Here is a 20,802-nt window from a genome sequence, read left to right on the forward strand (position 1 = left end):
TGAAGGTCCATGTTGTTTTAAGGTAGGGGCATGTCTCATCAATTGAGACATGGATGTGAGGGGATTTTGTTTGTCAGGAGCTTTTGGCCATGATGATCACTGCTGCCAGTAGCATGTTTCTATTTTTCGTCCTTAAAAGGCAGCTTTTTGATTTGGGGAGGGCAAAGGATATGATTAACTTTGTCATCCAGTAGATATGTATTTATATGAAGGAAAGTGAAACAAAATGAGCTATAATGATAAGAACATGACTCCATTCCAGGTCTGAATTTTCCATACAACATAAAAAGCAGAAGTGTGTCGTGATAACAAGTGATGTGTCTCAGGAGCTGGCCTTGGGGATAATTTAATCTCCAGATCTGATCATTTTGAACTGGTATTTGTATTTGTGCATTGTTTCTAATGCAAAACAAGGCATAGGAATGAAATAAATGAGCTTCACAAATACCTTTTAATTGCTTTTAATGATGAGCTGGATTCAAACCTAGCTTGTAGAAATAAATATGTAAAAATAACATAACATTTTGTAGGACTTCAGATTCGTGAGATTACAAAGAAATGAAATAATGCAACTAACACAGAGAACACCAGCATCATAAAAACAGGGAACTTTCATTGCTGTCCAGCATTTGCTCAAAAGAACATAACATAAAGTCACAAGCTGCCTAACTTTAAGGAAAAAAAAACAGTGAGGGAAAAAAAAAAGGAAAACAAAAGTGCAACTCTTAAAGCTTAATTTTTTTTTTTAATGCATATGCTTTGGTGAATCTTGCATTTATGGTTTTTTATCCTCAAAATCCTCAAAATTCATCCTCTGTATTCATGCTTCCCTCAGTTTTTATCCTGCTGCTAATTCAATTATTTCCTTTGGATTTAGATAAGCTGCTGCCAAGCCATCATGGTGCTCTCTGGTTGCACCTGATGCATTACTGTGGATGTTGCACAGCCCCCAAAATGCCAGAGTTTATTCTCTATACTTTCCATGCTGAATTCAGGAGGCTTCCTTGGAAGGAAATGCATCCAGACCAGATGCTTATGGAAGAGTTCTTTAAAGTGAGTAGGTAGCATCAGTTGAAATAAGGCCATAATTACTGTTGCCTTTGGAAATAACTGCAGAGCTGGAGAATGTCCTGTAAGAAGGAAGCTTTTAAACTTTGTTTATTTATGAGTTACTCCAAAAGTAAATCATAGCTACTCGTTCTATGTTTCACAGATGCTTATGAAGGAGTGCTATCAAATCTTATATGAAGTTGTGGGGAGCTATACAGGTGGCATTCTTTGTAATCTACCACTGCTTTAATTGATATATTTAATACATATTTAGTTAGAGTTTATGAATTTTACTATTGCCGTGTTCTTATGAATGCACTTTTATCCTACATGGTTTTGTATGCCTTTTTTTTTGTTTTCCTTTCTCATTTACAGGTTGAAAGAGGCAGCCCCAAGAGTTGTTTCTTATTCTTGGGCTATGTTTTATGTGAAATAAACTGGGTCAGCGTCCTTTCTGATGCCTGGAATCCAAACCCTCATCCTCAGACTCACAACATGATTGTCTGTTTGCTGTATATGATGGTCCTCTTGGCAAAGGAGGAACAGCTTATAGGCAAAGAGGTACGTTTTGAAAAGGTTTGTTCCTGTCTGTCCTTTGGTGACAAGGAAGCAGGCTGTGACTTCTTCCTCACTTGCAGAATTATAAACTCTGTAGTGTTTCATAAAATGCCATAAGCAGTATGCTTGTTATAGCACTAGCAAAATCCTTCTGTGAGACGTTCTGTGTGAGCTGTGTGAAAAAGGAAGTAACTGCTGTTTGTTTTGAGAAGCTTCTGTAGGAGCTGTGATCCAGTAGTGGTGTAAGGAATAAACAAATAAACACAGACTGTTTTCTCTGGTTACAGAATGACTGTTTGAGTTTTGGAATGAACAAATACTTATGGTGGTGTCTTTTAAAAATCAGCAGCAACAATGAAAAACCCTAAACTAAATCAAACCAAAACAAAAAACCCTGTTGTTAAGTAAAACTGCTGTGCAGTTGTCTCTTGCCGTAGTTAAGCTTGGAATGCTGCATTGTTCTTCTTGTCTCTTAAGTTAATCCTTAATTCAAATGTCTTTTATCTTTCTCTTTTTCCTATTTTGGTGTATGCACATGGGAAGCAGAGGTAGCAGTAGCAAGGATATGTGCATATGCACACATGTAATACACTGCATATATGGGCAATATTATTTTTATATAATATATATAAAAGTGAAGCTTTTTATGAAAGTGAGTGAAAATGGGTGTCTGAAACATAGTAGACTGGTGCTAGCAGTCTGCTGGAGTAAGGGCAGGAAGGGCTTTGACTGTGTGGCATTCATGCTTGTAACACCTGCAGTAACACCTCACATTGCAATTTTCAGTGCAATGTCTCATGCTGACCTTACCAGTTTTTGTAAAAAACAAACAGATAGCTGTTTGTTTAACTGAGGGCCTAAAGCTGATTCCACTGATACAGACTTTCAGCTTTAATCACTCAAGACTGTAAGCCAAAAAAATGTGATATGATGGCATTGCAACTATCATGAAGATCAGATGCATCTTTAAGAACCTTGTCACTGCCTGCTTCTGGTGAAGTATTGAGCAGAGATCACTTTCTCTTTGGAATCTCGGTTTTCTTTTTCTTTTACTCTGAAAGGGTATTTCACCAGTGCTTTAATCATTTATGATTTCATTCCAGTATTTGAGTTATCAGAATAAGAAGAAAGAACTGGTATTGAGATGAACTTTCCAAACCCTGCTTTTGCTAAGCACCGTGTGTAGATAAGTCATGCATGATACAGTTTGATTCAGTGCAGGCTTTCTGGGAGACTCTTCCAGAAGGGTTGGTAAATCTTCAGGGGGTCCCATTTCATACTTGCTGGTCTTTTCCCACTTGTGTGGTATTTTCCTGTTGCCATTTGGAGGCATTGCATGCTGTTATGTGAAGATATCACCAGCAGTTGATAAAGAAACTTATGTCTTTTAAATCTTTAGGAATCGCCACTCATAAATCTTCTTGGACAGACCAGCTCCCTTCCTTGGCAGCTTGTGGGCATTTCGTCTTATCAAAGCATCATCAGCTATTGTAACAGTCACTACCCTCCCTCTGTTATCCTTGCTAAGGATGCTGCATCTGAACTGATAGTGAAGCTCCTGAAAATCTCAGCAGGCTTTGGCACATCTTCAGATAGTCATGTCCACCTTGTAAGTGGTATAGGTTTTGTGTTGTCTCTAAGCTGTTCTTCTCATTTGCAGTGCTCTCCTTTTATGTATTATATACAGAGTGTGGAATGAATTTCAGATGTGATTGTTGGTTTTGTTTTTTTTTTTTTCCTAATTATTTTAATTTTTAATTAACAGGATGCAACACTGAAGTGCCAAGCGTACATCCGCCAGGTGGTTCAATTCCTCAGCACCTTGGAACAAAGTGGAAAGATTACTCTTGCAGCTTTAGAGCAAGAAATGTCCAAATTGCTAGATGATGTAGTCATCTTTAATCCTCCAGGTTTGTATTGAAGCAGTGCAAATTACTTTAAAACTGTCAAGATCCTTCATTCTACCGCATTGGTCTCTCAGGGTGATGTACGTGTGAGATAGATGAGCACAAAACAGAAGTAGGATCATTTTCTCAATGAACTGTCAAGAGTGGCAGCACTAACAGAAGAAGTAAGAGTTTTAAGTAAAACTGACTAATATACAGGAGCTTGAGGGTTGCATTGTCTTTGCTGTCTCGTTTCTGAATTTCTTTATTTGATGCTGCCATCTGTTTTTAAAAATTATAGATGGCACTTAGAAATGCACTCCCTGAGTCCTGAGGGATGGGGTTTTAAGAACAGATTCTAAAACCCTGCATGATCAGGATGACTTGCAGTGTAGAGTTGGTGTTGCAGTTACATAGGTATATGCTGATGGCTTGATGTGTCTGTATCCATAGTATTTATATTGATCTCAGTTTTTAGTGCTAGTGCCACTTTGATCTTTCTTGGTCAAAATGAGATCACATCAGCTCAGTCTCACTGTGTTACACCAAAATACTTGTCAGGAATCATATCTTTTGCTGTCTATGACCTACACTGTAGGTCCACTGTAATAGTGGAAACTATTAGAAGATTTGTGACACTGGTAGCCATTTCTCAGTGTTCCTGTTATAAACAGGGAAGCTCTCCAGGTCAGCCCCATTGTCAGAGAACTGTTGTGACATGGCTGTAAAACTGTGACTATAGGAAAGTCAGGTAACCTGCTGACATTATTGTTTTCAGTCTGTGATAAGAGACATTTACCTTACTGAAGAGTTTTGCAGTGATAGGTGTCTTGAGGTCTTTTTTTCCTTCAAATTTTTCATATTAGGTTAATGCAGACAGAATGACTTTATTTCAAGTGAATCTCTGGAGGCCTGCAGTGCCTCCTCAAAACAGGGCTAGCCAATCAGATCCAGCCCTCCAGGCCTTTGTCCTTCCAGCTTCTGACTATCTGCAGATCTGGAGATCTCAGTCTTTTAGGGCAGTGCTTTTTCAGTGATAAATCCCTGTTTGTGCATAGGTCGAGACGAAACTTTTCCTTGCTAAAACACCTGACTCTGATTGAGAATGCTTTTATAACAGTGGTGGCTTTTTCATAAAATACAGCTTATTCTACTGTTAGACTTTTTAAGCAACGAGAGCAGGAAAGCTTTGTAGTTGGAAGGTAGTGTTACAAGCGGCCCATGATAACATGTTCAGGCAATGATGAGAGGTGGTTTCAGAAAAATTTTCTGAAGTTGAATGCAGTGATTAACAGGAAATCTAGAATCTTGGAAAATGCACTGAGGGCCTGCAATATTACAGGACTCATCATATTTTGAACAGAATAATCTAAAATCACAGTTATTTCATTCTGATCTGTGCTGTAAAGTGTGTTTTAATACGCAGATTTCTCTTGGAGATGATAAACATGCTTCACCATTCACTTTATTTTCACTGTAGGCATGATAAAAGGCTAAATGAACGATTTGCTCTGATGTACTCTTGTATCTAGACTTATCAACTGTTTCAGTTTTAATAAATTAGGAACTGCCTTATCAAGGGAAGAGACTGCAAGGAATTACAGAATCACAGAATCATAGAATAACCAGGGTTGGAAGGGACCTCAAGGATCATCAAGCTCCAACCCTTCTGCCATATACAGGGCCACCAACCTCCACATTCAATACTAGACTAGGCTGCCCAGGGCCCCATCCAACCTGGCCTTGAACACCTGCAGGGATGGGGCATCCACAACCTTTCTGGGCAGCTGTTCCAGCACCTCACCACTCTCTTGGTAATAAGTGTCTTTTTGTGGCTTCGTAGATACAAACAAGGAAATGAGGAGTTTAATGATCAAAAGTCTTTTCCCAGTATCTACGTAGAGTATTCAGTGATGATGCTAAGTTCAGGTCGTTTAGTTCCTAGTGTTTGTTTACTGCAATAATTCTTGAATTTGACTTCCAGATATGGATCTGCAGACACGTCACCTGGCCCTCAGCAGTCTCTTTACGGAAACGCTGATGATGTTGAACAATTCCAGCGTTACAACAGCTGAGTCACTACGGGGGAGCTTACGAAAGTGGATTGACAGTAAAGTGCACGGATTGCTAGCAATGCCCCTTCTGACAGCAGCATGTCAGAGCCTGGCCTCCGTGCGACACATGGCAGAGACAACCGAAGCCTGTATCACCTCTTACTTCAATAAAGGCAGGAGCGTCTACTGTTCTGCTGCTTAAGTCAAAAATGTCGATTGGTCTTTGGGTGCTCATTAAACATGAGTCACTTAGAATCCTAGTAGCTTAATGCTGCTTCCTCCTGGAACTGCATTTTCAACTGGTTTTCATCATTACGGCTCTGTTCTTTCTATTTATGACATTTTTAATATTCTGTAATTTAAAGGAACGCAGTGAGGTGGCTTCAGTTTTCAGATTTTACCAACTGCTGCTTACTTATATGTTTCTGTCTTCTTAGTAGATCTTCCTCACCATCAGGAGTTGGGCTGGGGCCCTGTACTTGCCTCCCTCCAAGTTCCTGAGCTAACCATGGGAGAATTCCTGCAGGAATGTTTGTCTTTAGGAAGCTACTTGACTCTCTACGTGTACCTGCTGCAGTGCCTGAATACTGACCAAACTCTTACCAATGAAATGAAAATCCTGATCACCATCAGCAAGTGGCTGGAGCAAGTGTATCCAAGGTATGGAGCTCAGGGCTTCTGTCTGTACTCTTTCAAATATGGCTGTGATTGTATAGTCAATAAAATCAATCAGGCTGCTACCTGAAATGGCCAGTCCTTCCATACCTGCTGTTAGTCTGCTCATCCCCTGGTGCCAACACTAGTACTATCTGGTTCTTCTGGTGGAACAGAAGAAGGAATTTTACACAAACATTTCTTGTTTCGTTTTGCTTGGCTTCCATTTGGAGAGGCTTGATTTTGCTGGCAGCCTGCATTTGTGCTTAATTCAGATTATTTCAAGCAAATTCTTAATCACTGTGAGTTCCACTTTCCTGGATGTCCACTAGGTGGGATGAATTATATGTTAAATATTCAGTTGAACACTCAAAGCTAGATGTTCAAAGCTGCTTGGTGTGGACCAAATATGAACCCTGTGAAATTACTATTGCTGTAAAACAACTTAACAGATAATTGGGTTCAGGTGAGAAAGAATAGACAGCTCGTAGTAGCTTTGAGTTTAAAGCAGTGGTACTTTGTATTTAAAGCATGCAACAACTGTCTTTACTATTGTTGCTGAAATTAACATAATTTAGCAAACATAATAATATTTTTTTTTAATATTAATGTTGATAATATTTATGTTGCCATGAAAGAGCGTTGTAGGAAAATGCACATTCCTCTGTTTCTTGAAATTAAAAGAATACTTTGGCTCTTGTAGGCACCACGTAGTTGCACTACTTTTATTGCCAAAGTGGAAAGAAGATAGCAAAGCCACTTTACATTGGAAATTAAAACTTGTTCTTAACATCAAAGCTGAGGGTATCTGGGATGGGAAGTGACTGGGTGGAGTCATTTGATGATATTCTGATGCAGAAAACTCGTGCCTGTACTATATGTGGAAAATCTGAGCTTGTTAATTTAAACTGCAGTTTCAGTCTGTGTGGGGAAGGATTAAAAATACCACAGGGGAAACTTGACTTTGTGCTTTGCTCATCTAAAGCCTTCAGTATTTCCTTTCTGAGAAGAATCTTAAATTGTTGTGTAAGCAACAGCTATTATTTCCTGAGGTAAGGAAAGAAGGACTAGAAGCTTCCCTACAAATTTTTAGACAGATTTAAATCCATTTCTGGCTGCAATATCATTATTCTGAGATTCAAAGCCTAAAAAGAAGCCTTGTTCATTGTTCTCTTACAAGCAATGAAAAACCTGCTAGCTGATATTGGCATCGAGTTTGTAGCAATAGCAGTTGTATCAGTGTAACTGGGATAATATAGCTATACTTGCTTAATGTATTAAGATTACCAGGCCTTAGTTTACCATCTGAATTCTCCATGGTCCTAATGGGGAGAGACACAAACTTCTTAACCAGTGTTCTTGCCCTTTTTAAAACCTATGTTTTGTTTTATTTTTGAAATCTTGCTTACAGCTCAGCAAAGGAAGAGGCGAAGCTGTTCCTTTGGTGGCATAAAGCTATGCAATTATCCTTAATTCAGATGGAGCAAGATGATGCCATTGTGATGGAATCTGTCGTTCGGACGCTGCTGTCCATCCAGGGCAGGCAGAGTCAGCTGGCTGAGGAGAGACTCACTTCTGGAATACTTGGAGCTATTGGGTTGGGCAGGAGGTCTCCTTTGTCACCCAGGTAGGAATTGAAGCTGCAGTGAATTAAATAATGCGTTATGATTTGTTATATATTAAAACAAACAAAAAACCCCATGAAAAGAAGCTGCAGCTTAGATCCAGATAGCACAGGGCAATCTCAAAAGATGTTCTGAATCCCAGTTGCCCCCCATATCTCTGAAGTTTAGACAGGAAAACTGTAATGAGTGTTGAATATGGCTAAGAAATGCGTATGAACTTCTTGTTCAAGTCTGTAATGCAAATATAAAGAAAGTGCAGCTGTGATTCTGGCTTAATGTTCGTTTCTAGTGAAGTTATGGTTGAATCACAGGAATTTTGTATGACCACATGCACGTTGCCTTTTCTGCCTCGGCTTTGAGCTGCTGCAAAATATTAAGAGAAAATCAAACATCTCCTTAGTTATTACTCAGTTTGTTTTCTAAAAAGCATACTGAGTTTGATTGTTATATATTAAAAAAAAGGCCAGTAAGAAATACATGAACACCAATTCAGCGCAGTACTTCAATAAATGTAAAGTTTTAAGAACTTCTGAAATATATCCCTGGGCTGAAATCTTAACCCTGTTCAACTCATCTTTTAGTTTGGATGATGAGGATGTCTCAAAGTCCACAAAATGAGAGAGTAAGTCAGATGTGACCTCAAGGCTGCAGCTCAGCTTGGGTCAGATGTTACCTTTCGTATGTATGGTAGGTTGTATGTATGATGCACTTGTAATGTATATGTTACAATGATGTTTTTTCCTTAATGCATTGCAAATGATCTTCTGAAGCTGTTAGATATGTTCCTCATGCGAGAGATCTCTCATGGGATAGAACTTGTAGTTTATCTGCTGCTGAGAATTTCACAACTGACACCACTTTCTCTCTCTGCCCTCTTTCCTTCTGCAAGGTTTCGGCTAGTGGCCCGCAGTTTGTCTGCCTTCCTCCTCGTGCAGATTCCTGCAGAGGGTCAGGTCCGCCTGAAAGCAGGCTCAGAACCAAAGCTGGCACAGAAGGCCCAGCAGGTAGTGTGTGCCAGTCTTTGGCTTCTTGAATTGTACTCTTCCTATGCTATAGAGATGAGTCAAGTTGGAAATTGTAGTGTTATTAATGGGAGCAAAATGATACCTTGATAAAAGTCAGCTGTTCCTTTCAGGCTATTCTTAATGAAATCTTTAAGTCTGTTACGTTTTGTGTTTTGGTGTGGTTTCTCTGAAAAACGTGTCTTGAGTTTGTGAAGTAAACATTGGAGCAATCATTGCAAGCCTTGGTAGAGCACTTGTTGTGCTTGTGTTGGGATGGCAACAACTTGAAAGAGGAGGTGGATTGAAGTAATACATGTGACTATGTTTAATGAATGTTTTGTTCAAAATATAGCAGGCTCTTTAGTAGATAATGATCTTCCAGTGGAATCTTTCTTATGATGTCTAATGAACTGGTTTGTTGCAGGCCAAAGAGCAGACAGCTAACGTAATTTTTTCCTTGTGTCTATAGGCACTGAGTGCTCTTGAATCAATGGCATCAAACAAACAATATATGGATTTTCAAGAGCAGATCTCCCAGGCTTCTCTGTTCATCAAGCATCCAGAACATTGTCTTCGAGATGGCAATAATCTTTTGGCTTTCCTTGTAAACACTCTGTACCCAGAAGTGCATTATTTGGACTGCATACGGTAGCAGCACTGAGCTCACAAAATGATCATGCAGTGTTGATAATTCTGGTTTACATTTAAAGTTGTTCTTGCACAAGTAATTTTTACTTTAAGAGTTCCATTTGAAGTAAGTCAGAAGCGTGAGTGGGAGCTGCACACTGGCAAATTTTATCCTCTTTGAGGTATCTTTTTTTTTTTTTTTTTTTCCCTTAAAGCTCTTAGGATATTTGGGCCTGTGGAATTGTTCAGTTTTTATCAACTGGAAACAGTTGAATATGTTCCTGTGCAAGGTGCACATCTAAGGGGATACATGTACAAATCATTAGGCAGCAAAGCCCATTCTTGTTTCTTGTAGCTTCTTACTTTTTTTTGTGTGCCTTTTTCCTGTGTGTCATGGTTTGAGCCAGTGCAAAGTGAATGAGGGGCTGTGTATTAAACAGTTTTTGACTCTCTTAGTAGGATACCTCTAAAGCTTATGTGAGCGTATGTGTGTGCAGGGAGATTTGTCCCTGCATTCCAACAGGTGGTATTTTAAATTTTGACTCTTTTGATATTCTGCAGAACTCTGTAGTTTAAAGGCATGCCTACAATCTTCTCCCATGTCTGTAAATACAAACTGAAAATTGAACTAAAGAACTTTGCTTTTTCCTATTTCCTAAATATTACTGAGTCTGCCTTCGTACTGGTTGGTTAAACAAAAGTGATTTATGGCCACATTGTTCCTATGTCAGGCGATGTCTACAGACTGATTTTTCTGCTTCCTCAGTGTCCAGGAGGGAAGTAGTTATGTTCTTGCTGGATAATAATCCTTAATTCTGAAAATCTGGTTGTTCAGGAATAGAGGTTTAGTAAGTGGACACCACTGAAGTTCATTCTTCTTAGCTGGGCATGACATGGCAGAACTTTAGATGACACTGTGAAAAGCTGTTTAGCTTGTATTAAATCACTTTGTTAAAATTGTACTATGAGCCTGTAAATCTATTGTTTCAGCTGAATGATCACTGGTTTTGTTGCTTTGTCTGATGTTGCACCTTCTGTTCATTGGAAGCAGAAAGTGAATTTCCCTGCTTGCTTGTGTAACGTTGGCCTTTCCATGGCTGATCTACTTGAGGTTGCCCTACATTCTCAATCTGTGCACCTGTACGAAGGAAGGAACAGTGAAAGCTTCTCTTTCTGCATTAATTGTGCCTTTGTGTTTAGAACATGTAACCGTGTTTAAGCATATGTTAAGGTCACATGGGGATAATAGATGTTCAATAATGGATTATTTTGCAGTGTTGCTCTTAACTGTGATTTTGGTGCTGGAGAGCAAACCACCTTTTTCTTCTCAACAAATTTGGCTAACTGTGCCAGCTGTGTCATCAGATCACCCACATCTGTGTGTGGTTTTAGCTCACAGATCGAGCAAAGAACTGTATGTATATATATGTACATCTCTCTGTATGCTAACCAGGTAAGGGTGAAGCATGATTTCTGACAGACTCCTTTGGGAAAGTGATGCCTGGAAGAATATGTTCTTCTGCTTTTTCAACCCCTGCAGAGAGTTAAAAGCACTGGTTTATTAGATTCAATGTTATTGATCAATTGCATAAAAAAAATGTGAAGAATTGAGAGATATATGTATTTGACATGCACTTTTGAAAGAAGGTATTGTTTCAGCTGTTGAGTTTTTACAAGTGTGTTTATAACATGCTATGTCTGCAAAAAAAAAAAAAAAAAGTGCAAAATAAAAGAGAAAAATGGGTAATTTGTGACAAATGCTGTGGTATTTTCAACTTACTGGAAGAGACAGTACCTGGTAATACATGCTTGTTCTCAGAGATTAAAGTATGATGGGGGAATGCCATGCAGGTGCTTAGTTGATGGAGGCTTGGAGATTCTTGTCTTTGATGTCATGAGTTTAACACGCCTGTGACACAGCTGTCTGGTTTAGTGGCCAGACCCCATGAGAAAGCTTATCTATATAATGACAGAAATAATGCTTCTCCATTTTAGCAAGAGTTCACAGAGCCCTGTGATGGCTGTAGGTTCATACACAGGTTCTGTTCTTTCAACACTCACTGCTGACCCAGATCATGCGATCCAGCTTTTGTTCCAAATGAGGATAAAGCAGGTGGTGCAGAGGGAAGTAGACAAAAGCCGTATCTTCAGTGCCTGCTCGTGAGTTTCCTCATATAAATACATGAGTTTTCCTCATATAAGTGACCGCAGCTGTTGTGATATACATTTGCTGGCAGTAGGCAATGTGTGAGATGCAGGTAACATACAACAGGGCACACTTCCTGCATAGCAGGTTGTTATGGAGCATGACGTTGGTTGCTCCTATTTGCAAGTAGGACCACAGGCTTGGTGGCAGTTGAAGCAGAAGGCTTGTGCTCCTGGCTTGGGATGCTCCTTACCAGAAGTGGAGTTGTTAGAAGAGCTTTGGAGCTGCTGCACTGGGGTGGTCACAGGAAGCATTGAATCTAATGGTAAAAACCTAAGCTCATGTCACTCCTTTTTCTCTCCTTCTTTTTTTTCTTTTGTTTTTTCCTCCTATATTTCAGTCTACTGCTCTTTGCAGCCCTCTCCTGGAACTTTGTCTACCAGACCAAACATGACTTGTGCTGTTCTGTCCCATAAGCTCAGTCTGTTGTCTTTTTGGAGTACATTCACACTGGATATGTCTGGAAACGGTCAATTTCTTTGAATAAATAGTGTGAAGTCACTAAGAGGTGGTCAGGATCTTTTCACGTAACACGGAGATGGAAACTGTTTAGAAGTAATTTTTTCTTTTTTAATGAAATGAAAGTTGTTTTCTTTGTTTGTCTTCCCTGCCTGTGGGAAAGAGGTTAATGGACAGGACAACATGGGTGCCTTGATTTCCAGTTCCCTTCAAAATGTCTCTTTCTGTAACTTCTTTAATATAAGACAGATACAGTGTGGAACTCTATCCCAAAATACCCATATTGAGAAGCCATTTTTCACCAGGAAAAACTGCAACACAAGATGGAACCAACTGCAACTCATGAATGTGTCTGTTAGAGAACTTTGTGACGCAGGTTAGAAACATGCAGGTTGATTAGAACTGGCATCTCACATAGATTTTCTGCTTTTCCAGCTCCACCACTCTTCATTTTCTTTCTCTCTTTTTTTTTTTCTTCAATCTGTCTTTGCTTTAAAGTCTTGTGTTAATTTTAAGCCTCAACAGAGATAGAAAACATGCGCCTACAAGGCTCGCTTGACCCGTTCATCAGTCAACAACAGTCTTATGTTCAGTGGCAAAAGGCACCCTAAGATGATCCAGCTTTGTATAGAGCAGACAAGGGTTCAGACCATGCAAGTGGGTGCGGGTGGGACAGCCCAGATCTTCAGCTGCATCTTACTGCAGGCTGTTCTGTTGGCAGGCTGTGGCTGCCGTCGCATCTGCGGTCAAAGTTCTCGTAGGTGGAGTCCTGTGGCTGTGGCCTGGTGGTGGAAAAAGGGAAGTTTTCAAAGGGAAGCTAAACAAATTTGTGTTTACAAATACAGTCGGCTGTGCAGTATTGTGTAAATACTAAATCAGCAACACTGTGCTTCTGCTAATAATTATTACAAATTTAACTCTAGGATTAAATTCCCTATTGCCTATTGCCTAATTCTGCACACATCTTGCTGAGATGAATGCATTTCTAGGGTAAGGTGACGGAAACATATCTAGGGCTGGAAGGGAGCAAATCCATGGATATAGTGGCCTCATATACAGTTTCTGTCTGCTTAACCTAAGGGTTGTCTTACATTTTTACCCATCTGTCACCAGTTTGGCCCCCACAGATGTCAGGAGTCTCCTTGCTTTGGGTATTGGGAGATGCTGGTGGTGCTGTGGAAAGATGGTTCAGATTCGAGCTAGGCAAGGGTTTGGATCCTGCCATATCACAGCTGGCTCTGACATGGACTATTTGGTATCTCCATACCTTCTTCCATGCTTGGCAGAACACATCAGCTCTGGGCAGCCTGGTCTGGTGATCGGCAGCCCTGCACATAGCAGGGGGGTTGAAACGATGATCACTGTGGTTCTTTTCAACCTAGGCCATTCTATGATTCTATGATACGCTCTCCTTCTGCCCCATCAGAAACTGGAATTCTTATGCTAGTTTAATGTGATATCCTAACGCTTCTGGTCATCTCCTGCTTCTGCTGCATCCATGTCTCTCCGAGTTCCTTGTCCTTGAGGTCTGTTCTCAGTTGCCCCCCCAAGCTTTGGTTCTTTACACCAGCTTGCATGATTATCAGCCCAACCCTGTCCTCATCCCAGGAGCCTGCTATGAGGCCAGAAGTTGTAGCCAAGACAGAGGACAAATTGTACTCCTCTCCTTGTCATCTCTACCCTCTTGTTGAATAGCATGAGTAGAAGGTGGGGTACTCTTACCGGGCCAGGATGGATGGAGCAGTGGAAGGACCTGTTAAATGAGAGCAGATATACAAGTTAGCAAGATGATCTGGGGAGCCAGGACTGAGTGAGAGCCATAGGCAACATGCACTAGAGGATAACTGGTGAATGGTTCACTGTTGCCAGGATAGGAATCAACTTTGTGGCCTGAGTCGTGGAGTCCTATGCACAGCAGGGATGCTGGCCTGAACAGGTGTAAAATGGGATTACATTGCTGACTGGGAAGCATGCAGGTGGAGTTACTCTGGGGAGCAAGGAGGATGCTGACTCCAGGAGATCTAGCTGCTGTGTGGGGTGCAGTGGAAGTAAATCCTGCCCATGGGCTGGGGAAGTAGTAGTAATTAGTCTGTTTAATAAAAATCTGATTGTGTAGGCAGCAGGTTCCCTACTAATTGCACACCTGTTGATTTATTAACCTTTTTCGCGGGGCACAGGGAAACTCCTGCTTGCTCTGTTTAAAGATCCCATCCTGAATGATACTTGGCACCTGCAGACTGTGACCAGCCAGCCAGGAGGTCCCTCTTATTTGTTCGTAATGTTCTATTATGCATGTCATTTTCAAGGGTGGAAATGAAGATAATATCAAAGCGACTTCCCCCTCCCTTGTCTGATTTTATCTGCTGCATTACATTGGGGGTTACCAGTTGTTGCAAATAGAGAAACGTACCTCTGGGGAACAGGGTCAAGCCCAGTATCACCAGCAAAACAAGGACCTTAATTCCCAGTGGCACAAAAATTAGGATCAGGAAAAAGGAGCTGTCGGATGCCTTGAATTTATAGAAGTAGACTGTCCCCTCCGCTCTCCCGTGGCTGTTGACAGCCGTGCAGGTGTATTTGCCATCGTGTGTGAGGTACTGGAGCTCCTTGGTGACGCGGTGGTTCGTGTTAGTGACCGAGGTGAGGTTGCTGGAGTGGGGACTGGTCCATGTCAGGGCAGGTGCTGGTTCACCCTCGGCGGTGCAGCGGGCTTTGAAGGTGTGATCCCCATTGGAACTGACCGTGATATTAATGATCCTGGGGGAAGCTGTGGAAATGGCAGGAAAAGATGGGAGATACATCAGGTTTCAGTGATGGGTTTGATGCACAGTGTAACAAGATAACATCGCCATCAAACTTCCTCTTCCTTACTTTTTCCTTGGACCCTGCCTCCAGAACACACAAGAAAGAATCTGCTCATGTGAGCCCTTTCCTTGATGTTTCAGGCTTGTCAGAGACCTCTCTGAATGGTGGTAACATCCATCTAGGGGATGCACAAAATTTAGAGGTGCTGTTGAACTTGCAGACTTTGGACTTGTTCTCTAAGCAGGGCAGACATGAAAAATCTTGTCTTACCTAGTGGTTTTCTTCTGAGTCTGTGAACTATTTCATACACTTAGTTCTCAGTGGCATTGTTAAGACTGAGAGAAACAAAATGAGCATCCTCACATGGAAAAAGCAGGTGCTCAGAGTTGATTTCTTTCATTTGTCGGGCAAGACAGCATGGGTCATTGTAATGCAAGAAGACCGATCTGTATCATAGTCAGAGAATGGTTAGAGTTGGAAGGCACCCTTAAAAACCATCAGGTCCCACTCCCTGCACAGGGACACCCACAGCTCCAGCAGTGCTCAGAGCCCATCCAGCCTGACCTTGGGGTCACCAGGGGTGGGGTGCCACCATCTCTTTGGGCAGCCTATGCCAGGCCCTCACTATGAGAACACGCTGTGTTGTGTATCTGTGTGTTTTGATGTATAAGCTGACCCCTAAAGCATTATTTAATTCCTGTCCTGTGTACTGCGGTGATCTGCTCCCAAAGCAGAGAGAGCAGTGGGGAAACTGGGCCTATGCAGCACCTGCGCTCTGCTTCTCTCATCATCAGCACAACTTGTGGTCGCCCTCCCAGGCCAGGCTCTCTGTGGGATATTTCAGATCTGCTCCACAGAGGCAGAGCCCTGACTGCTCAGCACTTCTCTGCAGTACACGAACTCCTCCTCAGGCCTCGCCTGGCTGCCTGCAGCGCACAGCGTCTGTGAGGCAGTTTCACTTCACAGACAAAACCATCCAACATGCAGTGTCTGTGCGCTGTTGGTTAAGGTATGAACCCGCTCCTGAGGCCACATTGGTGTCCTTGCTCTTGCTAAATCAGTGAGGACACCCTCTGAGAGGGGGCGAGCACTCTCCTTCATTATGAGCACAGCACGGGGGAAACCCTGAGATGGAGTGCACAGGCAGAGTGCTGGCAACGCACCTCTAATTGCTTATCTCTGTCCCTTCTCCAGGCTGAACAAGCCCAGCTCCCTCATCCTGTGTTTGCAGGAGAGGTGCTCCAGCTCTCTGAGCATCTTCATGGCCTTCTCTGGACCCGCAGACCTGGACACAGTGCTCCAGATGGGCCTCATCGGGGCAGAACAGGGGGGGACATTGTCCTTCCCTGTCTTCCCTGCCCAATGAAGCTGTGGAAGATGTGGAGCACAAGTCTTGTAAGGAATGGCTGAGAGAACTGAGATAGTTCAGTCTAGAGAAGAGGAGGCCCAGGGGAGACCTGATTACTCTCTGTAGCTCCCTGAAAAGAGGTTATGGAAATGTGGGAGTTGGCCTCTTCAATCATATAACAGCAGTAGGACAAGAGGTAATTTCCCCAGTTTGTGCCAGGTGGGATATTGGGAAAAACTTCTTCAAAGAATGGACAGGCATTGGAATGGGCTGCCCATTGGATGGAGTCCCTGCACCTTGAAATGTTCTAGGAATGTTTATACATGTGGTACTTAGGGACATGGTTTAGTGGGGCAGTTTTAGTGGTAGGTAGATGGTTGGGTGAGGCGATCTTGGAGGTCTTTTCCAGCCTTCATGGTTCTGTGATTCTATGATTCAGGATTCAAATGTCATTTCCATGCAGATGTCCACCCTTAAGAAGGGCTTCTTACCTTATGCTGTCACAAGGATGCTGTGCAATGCCTGTTCACTGATTTCTCATCCCAAGGCTGCATGGATCTCTCCAGAGGGACAGAATCATATGCACTGAGCTAAGTGTGACCGGGCTGAGATGCTGGTGCCATCAAGGCCTCCTTGTGCTAACATCTCCTAACGCCTGCTCAGCAGATGCATTCTCCAGCTTAAATCCTGATGAAGATGCCATCTGTAGCCTCACTCCAGGAGCTGCAGACCTCAGCTTCCCTCTCTGCAGCCTGCACTGATCCCATGCTGCAGGGACAATAGGCAAGACTTGCCAGGCTCTCACCTGGACAGCCACAACCCAGCTATTTCTTTATCTCCTGCAGTGTTTAGCTCCTGTTCCCTTCTTTGCAGTGTGCACATCACTTCAGACTGGAAGCCTGCAGTGAGTATTCGCTGCCCATATGTTACATGTCCTCCTCAGGGCTGACTAGACCTGTAAAAGCCAAAGTTTTGGAAGAGCAAATATCTCAGATAACCTTCTGTTACCATCTCATCACATCTCACAGCTCTCCAGTTTCCCTCTGGGGTGGCTTTACCTCCCTGGGCACTTGATGCTGTCTTACCAATCAAATGCAGCTTTATCCCATTCCTGCTTTCATACTTGTCGTGGATGTCCCCAGAGAACTCCACACGGCAGAAGTACCTCTCACTGTCACTCCAGGTCAGATTGTCGATCCTGATGGAAAGGTCTTTGTGCCGGGGGTTGCCGAAGAGTTTGTATTTGTTTTTATAGCTGACAGCGGTCTTGCAGAGCTCACTGGCACTCTGGCTGGTGCACTTAAACACTACAGTGCCATTGTATGGCTCCTTGATCCTCCAAATGGCAGTGAGGGTACGGTCAAAGGTTTTGTAAGGGTGTGTGAAGGTGCAAGGCAGAATAACCATCTTTCCAAGTTCACCAGTGACGTCAGACGGGACGTGAATGGACCAGCTATTGCACTGCACGCCTAGAAGCAACAACACATAATCAGGACTGATTTGCATAGGGTATTTAAGAGGGGAATTGATCATCCTTCCTGTACCTTCTCTCTCATTCATCAGAAAATGGATGCTCTTTGTTCCACCAAGGATGGTTCCCTGTTGCAGGCTGGTAGCAACCTGCAACAGTGCTGAGGAGGCTGCCTCGCTCATGTTGAAAGCAATTTAATTTTTAAGCAAGCCTTGCCATGTCAGCAATAGCTGACTTGTAGATGTCCACTGTGAAGTTGTATAACATGAGTGTTTGCAACTGGAAGATGTTTGTGTGCTTGCAGACACACACTTCCTAATATATGTGTGTGTACATACATATATATATATAACATACTCAGAGATCTGGTGGCTTCAAGCACAAATCCAGTCAAATGCAAGTGCTCTGTGTTTGAGTGCATGCACACAGGAGGATGCATAGCAAGCAGTTCCACGTTAACAGAGCAGGTTGACAACATGTGTACTCCAGCTGCCTGCATCTTCCCAGACAGGCCTTGTCCTGGCCTCACAGGAGGGGAAGTTCTGGGTTTTCCAGCCAGGATGTCACGAACGGTTGGAATTTGACCACTGTAAATCCTTGTCGTGGTAAATGGCCACAGTAAATCCAAGCCATTGCCACCAGACCCAGTTTCGTCAGTTCCATCTGGTGATGAAAACAATCTTCACCTGAATGAATGTACTCCAGCCTTGAAATATATCAGGAAAACTGAGTATCTCATCCATTTCCCTTCTCCAGTACTCAATAACATCAACAAATAGCACTTGTAGGCAGCTCTTGCTATATAGATACCTATATCTATCAACTGTTTTTCTGTTTGCAACAGCTGCAGCACCAGAGTGTGGTTTCAGGAATGTCTGTGGCTACATTCCTGTCTTATATAACTTACTTGGTGGCTTTGTTAAATCAGGAGGTTTATCTTCCACAACTGAGAATAATTGGAGAAAAATGTAAATAATTTGCCTAGTGTAAACAGATTTTGATATTTAAACAGCTGACTTTGCTGTGATCTATGGGCATTCATCTGTCAGGTTGATCAAGTAAAGGCTAAGCTAAGATTGGTGCTTGTGTTTATGTCTGCTGTCCATAATATTTGACAAATATCCCAGTGGCTGTGCAGGCAATATTAACATTCTTGTGTGTTGCACAGTGGATAAAGGCTGATGTAGGACTCGTTCTCCTCCATTAAGTTATTTAGCCGGAATTTGTGCCAAGCCAATATTTTAATTACTGAGGTCTCAAGTTGTGGTGCCTTTTGTCACTCACTGTAATGATGTGATTACCTTTTGCAGCCTGGATTATCTACAGTATAAGGCTATATGGCCGTAGGAACTCCAGGAAGCTCATGGGCTCTAAGCACAGTGCCCCACTGGTAAAAACAAAGAACTCTAATTATATCTACTAGTTGTCAGTGGAAAAGATTTGAGTTCATGATAACCAGATCAAGAGCTGGAGCCCACCACAGCCATTAAACTTTATCAAACAGTTTGAAGGTATATTTAACCAAATCCTTTTGCCTTTAATAGAACATAAGTATATACTTGAAGTTAACCAAAGTGCACAGTGGAGTTGGAGCAAATTGCATGAATTGCATATCAACTCTGAGGAACGTGAAACAGTATGAAACAGGGCTTCTGAATGATGAGAAAGATGAACTTCCTGCACGAGTTATAAAAGCAGAGGAAAAAGGAAAAAAAAAAGCCCTGATCAGACGGAACTGTAGCAAGCTCAGAACTCACCCTTCTTGAAGATGGAAAGGACGAACAGAAGAAACAAACTGTACTCTCTCATGCTGGTTGAGGTTCTCCACTGGGGTGTATCGGCAAACCAGAACTGTCTCTGCTACATCTGCACTGCTGATCTTGTCATCACAAAAGGCTTTTCCAGAGATGGAAGAAGCTGTGGTTTTCCTCTCCTTGGAGGGAATGAGTTGTCCAGCTGAACTGGTTCTGGTTATATTAATAGTTTTGTGGTCAGTCATGTGAAAAATACAACAGAGGGAATCAGCGTGTTGCCATTTTCCAGCTGAAGGAAAGGGTCTTAAAGATGGGGCTGCAAGCACCCACTCCATGAGGGTTATGGGATAGAAGGGATGTTTGGGGCTTTCAGGTGCTCACTGGTCTGCCCCAGAAGACAGCAATCTGCCTCAGAAGATAGCAAGCATGACCCACCTGCACTTTGTTTGAGGCAGTGGAACCTGCAAGCCAGTGGTGCTTTACCACTTGCACATGCTGTTTGTCATCATCCTTAGGTGTAAATCCCCCTGAGCAGGCACAGGGGCTGGGCTGTGTGGCCTGGCTATTGAGGTACCCTCTGTCCATGTTTCTGTGACTTCGATGAGTCTCTCATTGCCACTATTCTGTGTTGGAGATGACCTAAGGTCCCTATCTGGAGTGCTGCATCCAGGCCTAGAGGCCCCAGCACAAGGTGGATGTTGGAGGGGTCTGGAGGAGGCCACGAAGATGTTCAAGGGGCTGGAGAACCTCTGCGAGGAAGGCTGAGGGAACTGGGGCACGAACAGGGCCCTGGGCACTGTCATCTACTGGGAGGCACCCAGCCCATGGCAGCATAGGGCTGGGTGGTCTTTAAGGTCTCTTCCAACCCAATCATTCTAAACCAGGATGCTGCTGCTGAAACAGAATTTGTGGAACAGGATTAGAAGGATATCCTTCATAGGGCAGACCAAAAGTCCACTGTGCCTGATAGTGTCAGCCTGAGAGGGAGCAGGAGCAGGGAGTTATAGAAAAGCTATCAAAACAAGTAAGAATGCTATACCAGCACTTCTATGATTCTGAAGTCCCAGCCATTCTCCCTTCCCATACAGTGATCCTGCGATGCTAAATTTAACCCGGGAGCACATACTCCCCATCAGGTCTTAACCTGAGATTTGCTGCCTTCCGTTCCCGCATAGGAAGGGCTGATGTCTGACTGCCTCTTATCTCGGTAGCTGGGCCACTGTAGGGCCCTTCTTCCCTCATCTACCCAGCGCAGCACCGGCTGGGCAGCTCCTGCCGCAGGCAGCAGTGGGTTCACGGCC

General features: G+C 42.7%; 2 protein-coding genes across 4 annotated transcripts in view; one reads left to right on the forward strand and one right to left on the reverse strand.

Annotated features, from left to right (window-relative positions):
* The window catches only part of EPG5 (ectopic P-granules 5 autophagy tethering factor), a 50,819-nt gene extending 39,614 nt beyond the window's left edge, over positions 1-11,205 (forward strand). The window contains exons 36-44 of one of the 3 annotated variants that reach the window (XM_085213205.1): positions 878-1,053; positions 1,426-1,611; positions 3,008-3,217; positions 3,374-3,518; positions 5,479-5,721; positions 5,986-6,208; positions 7,614-7,829; positions 8,717-8,831; positions 9,301-11,205. In XM_085213205.1, coding sequence (XP_085069331.1) covers positions 878-1,053; positions 1,426-1,611; positions 3,008-3,217; positions 3,374-3,518; positions 5,479-5,721; positions 5,986-6,208; positions 7,614-7,829; positions 8,717-8,831; positions 9,301-9,483 — 1,697 coding nt within the window. In that variant the 3' untranslated portion in view covers positions 9,484-11,205. The remainder of the gene's footprint in view (positions 1-877; positions 1,054-1,425; positions 1,612-3,007; positions 3,218-3,373; positions 3,519-5,478; positions 5,722-5,985; positions 6,209-7,613; positions 7,830-8,716; positions 8,832-9,300) is intronic. The other 2 variants (XM_085213206.1, XM_085213207.1) reach the window with 2 other exon arrangements.
* SIGLEC15 (sialic acid binding Ig like lectin 15) lies at positions 10,711-19,676 on the reverse strand. The gene is made up of 5 exons (XM_019610299.3): positions 19,505-19,676; positions 17,362-17,745; positions 14,534-14,890; positions 13,846-13,876; positions 10,711-12,905 (listed from the first exon to the last, which is right to left on the reverse strand). Exons 1-5 carry the CDS (start codon positions 19,554-19,556, stop codon positions 12,809-12,811), a joined length of 921 nt encoding a protein of 306 aa, XP_019465844.1. The 5' UTR covers positions 19,557-19,676; the 3' UTR covers positions 10,711-12,808.
* Between the last annotated feature and the right edge of the window lie 1,126 nt (positions 19,677-20,802).

Source organism: Meleagris gallopavo, chromosome Z (assembly GCF_905368555.1).
Source record: "Meleagris gallopavo chromosome Z, MGAL_WU_HG_1.1, whole genome shotgun sequence".
In the NCBI taxonomy this organism is placed as follows: domain Eukaryota; kingdom Metazoa; phylum Chordata; class Aves; order Galliformes; family Phasianidae; genus Meleagris; species Meleagris gallopavo.

What these genes read in the sequence shown, in the direction of transcription:
- SIGLEC15 (XM_019610299.3), bottom strand. Translation starts at nt 19,556, where the DNA reads ATGAGAGAGTACAGTTTGTTTCTTCTGTTCGTCCTTTCCATCTTCAAG. An exon ending in GATAAAGCTGCATTTGATTG is followed by an intron (nt 14,891 to 17,361) that starts GTAAGACAGCAT and finishes CCATTTCCACAG; the next exon opens with CTTCCCCCAGGATCATTAAT. An exon ending in GCTCCATCCATCCTGGCCCG is followed by an intron (nt 12,906 to 13,845) that starts GTAAGAGTACCC and finishes TTCCACCACCAG; the next exon opens with GCCACAGCCACAGGACTCCA.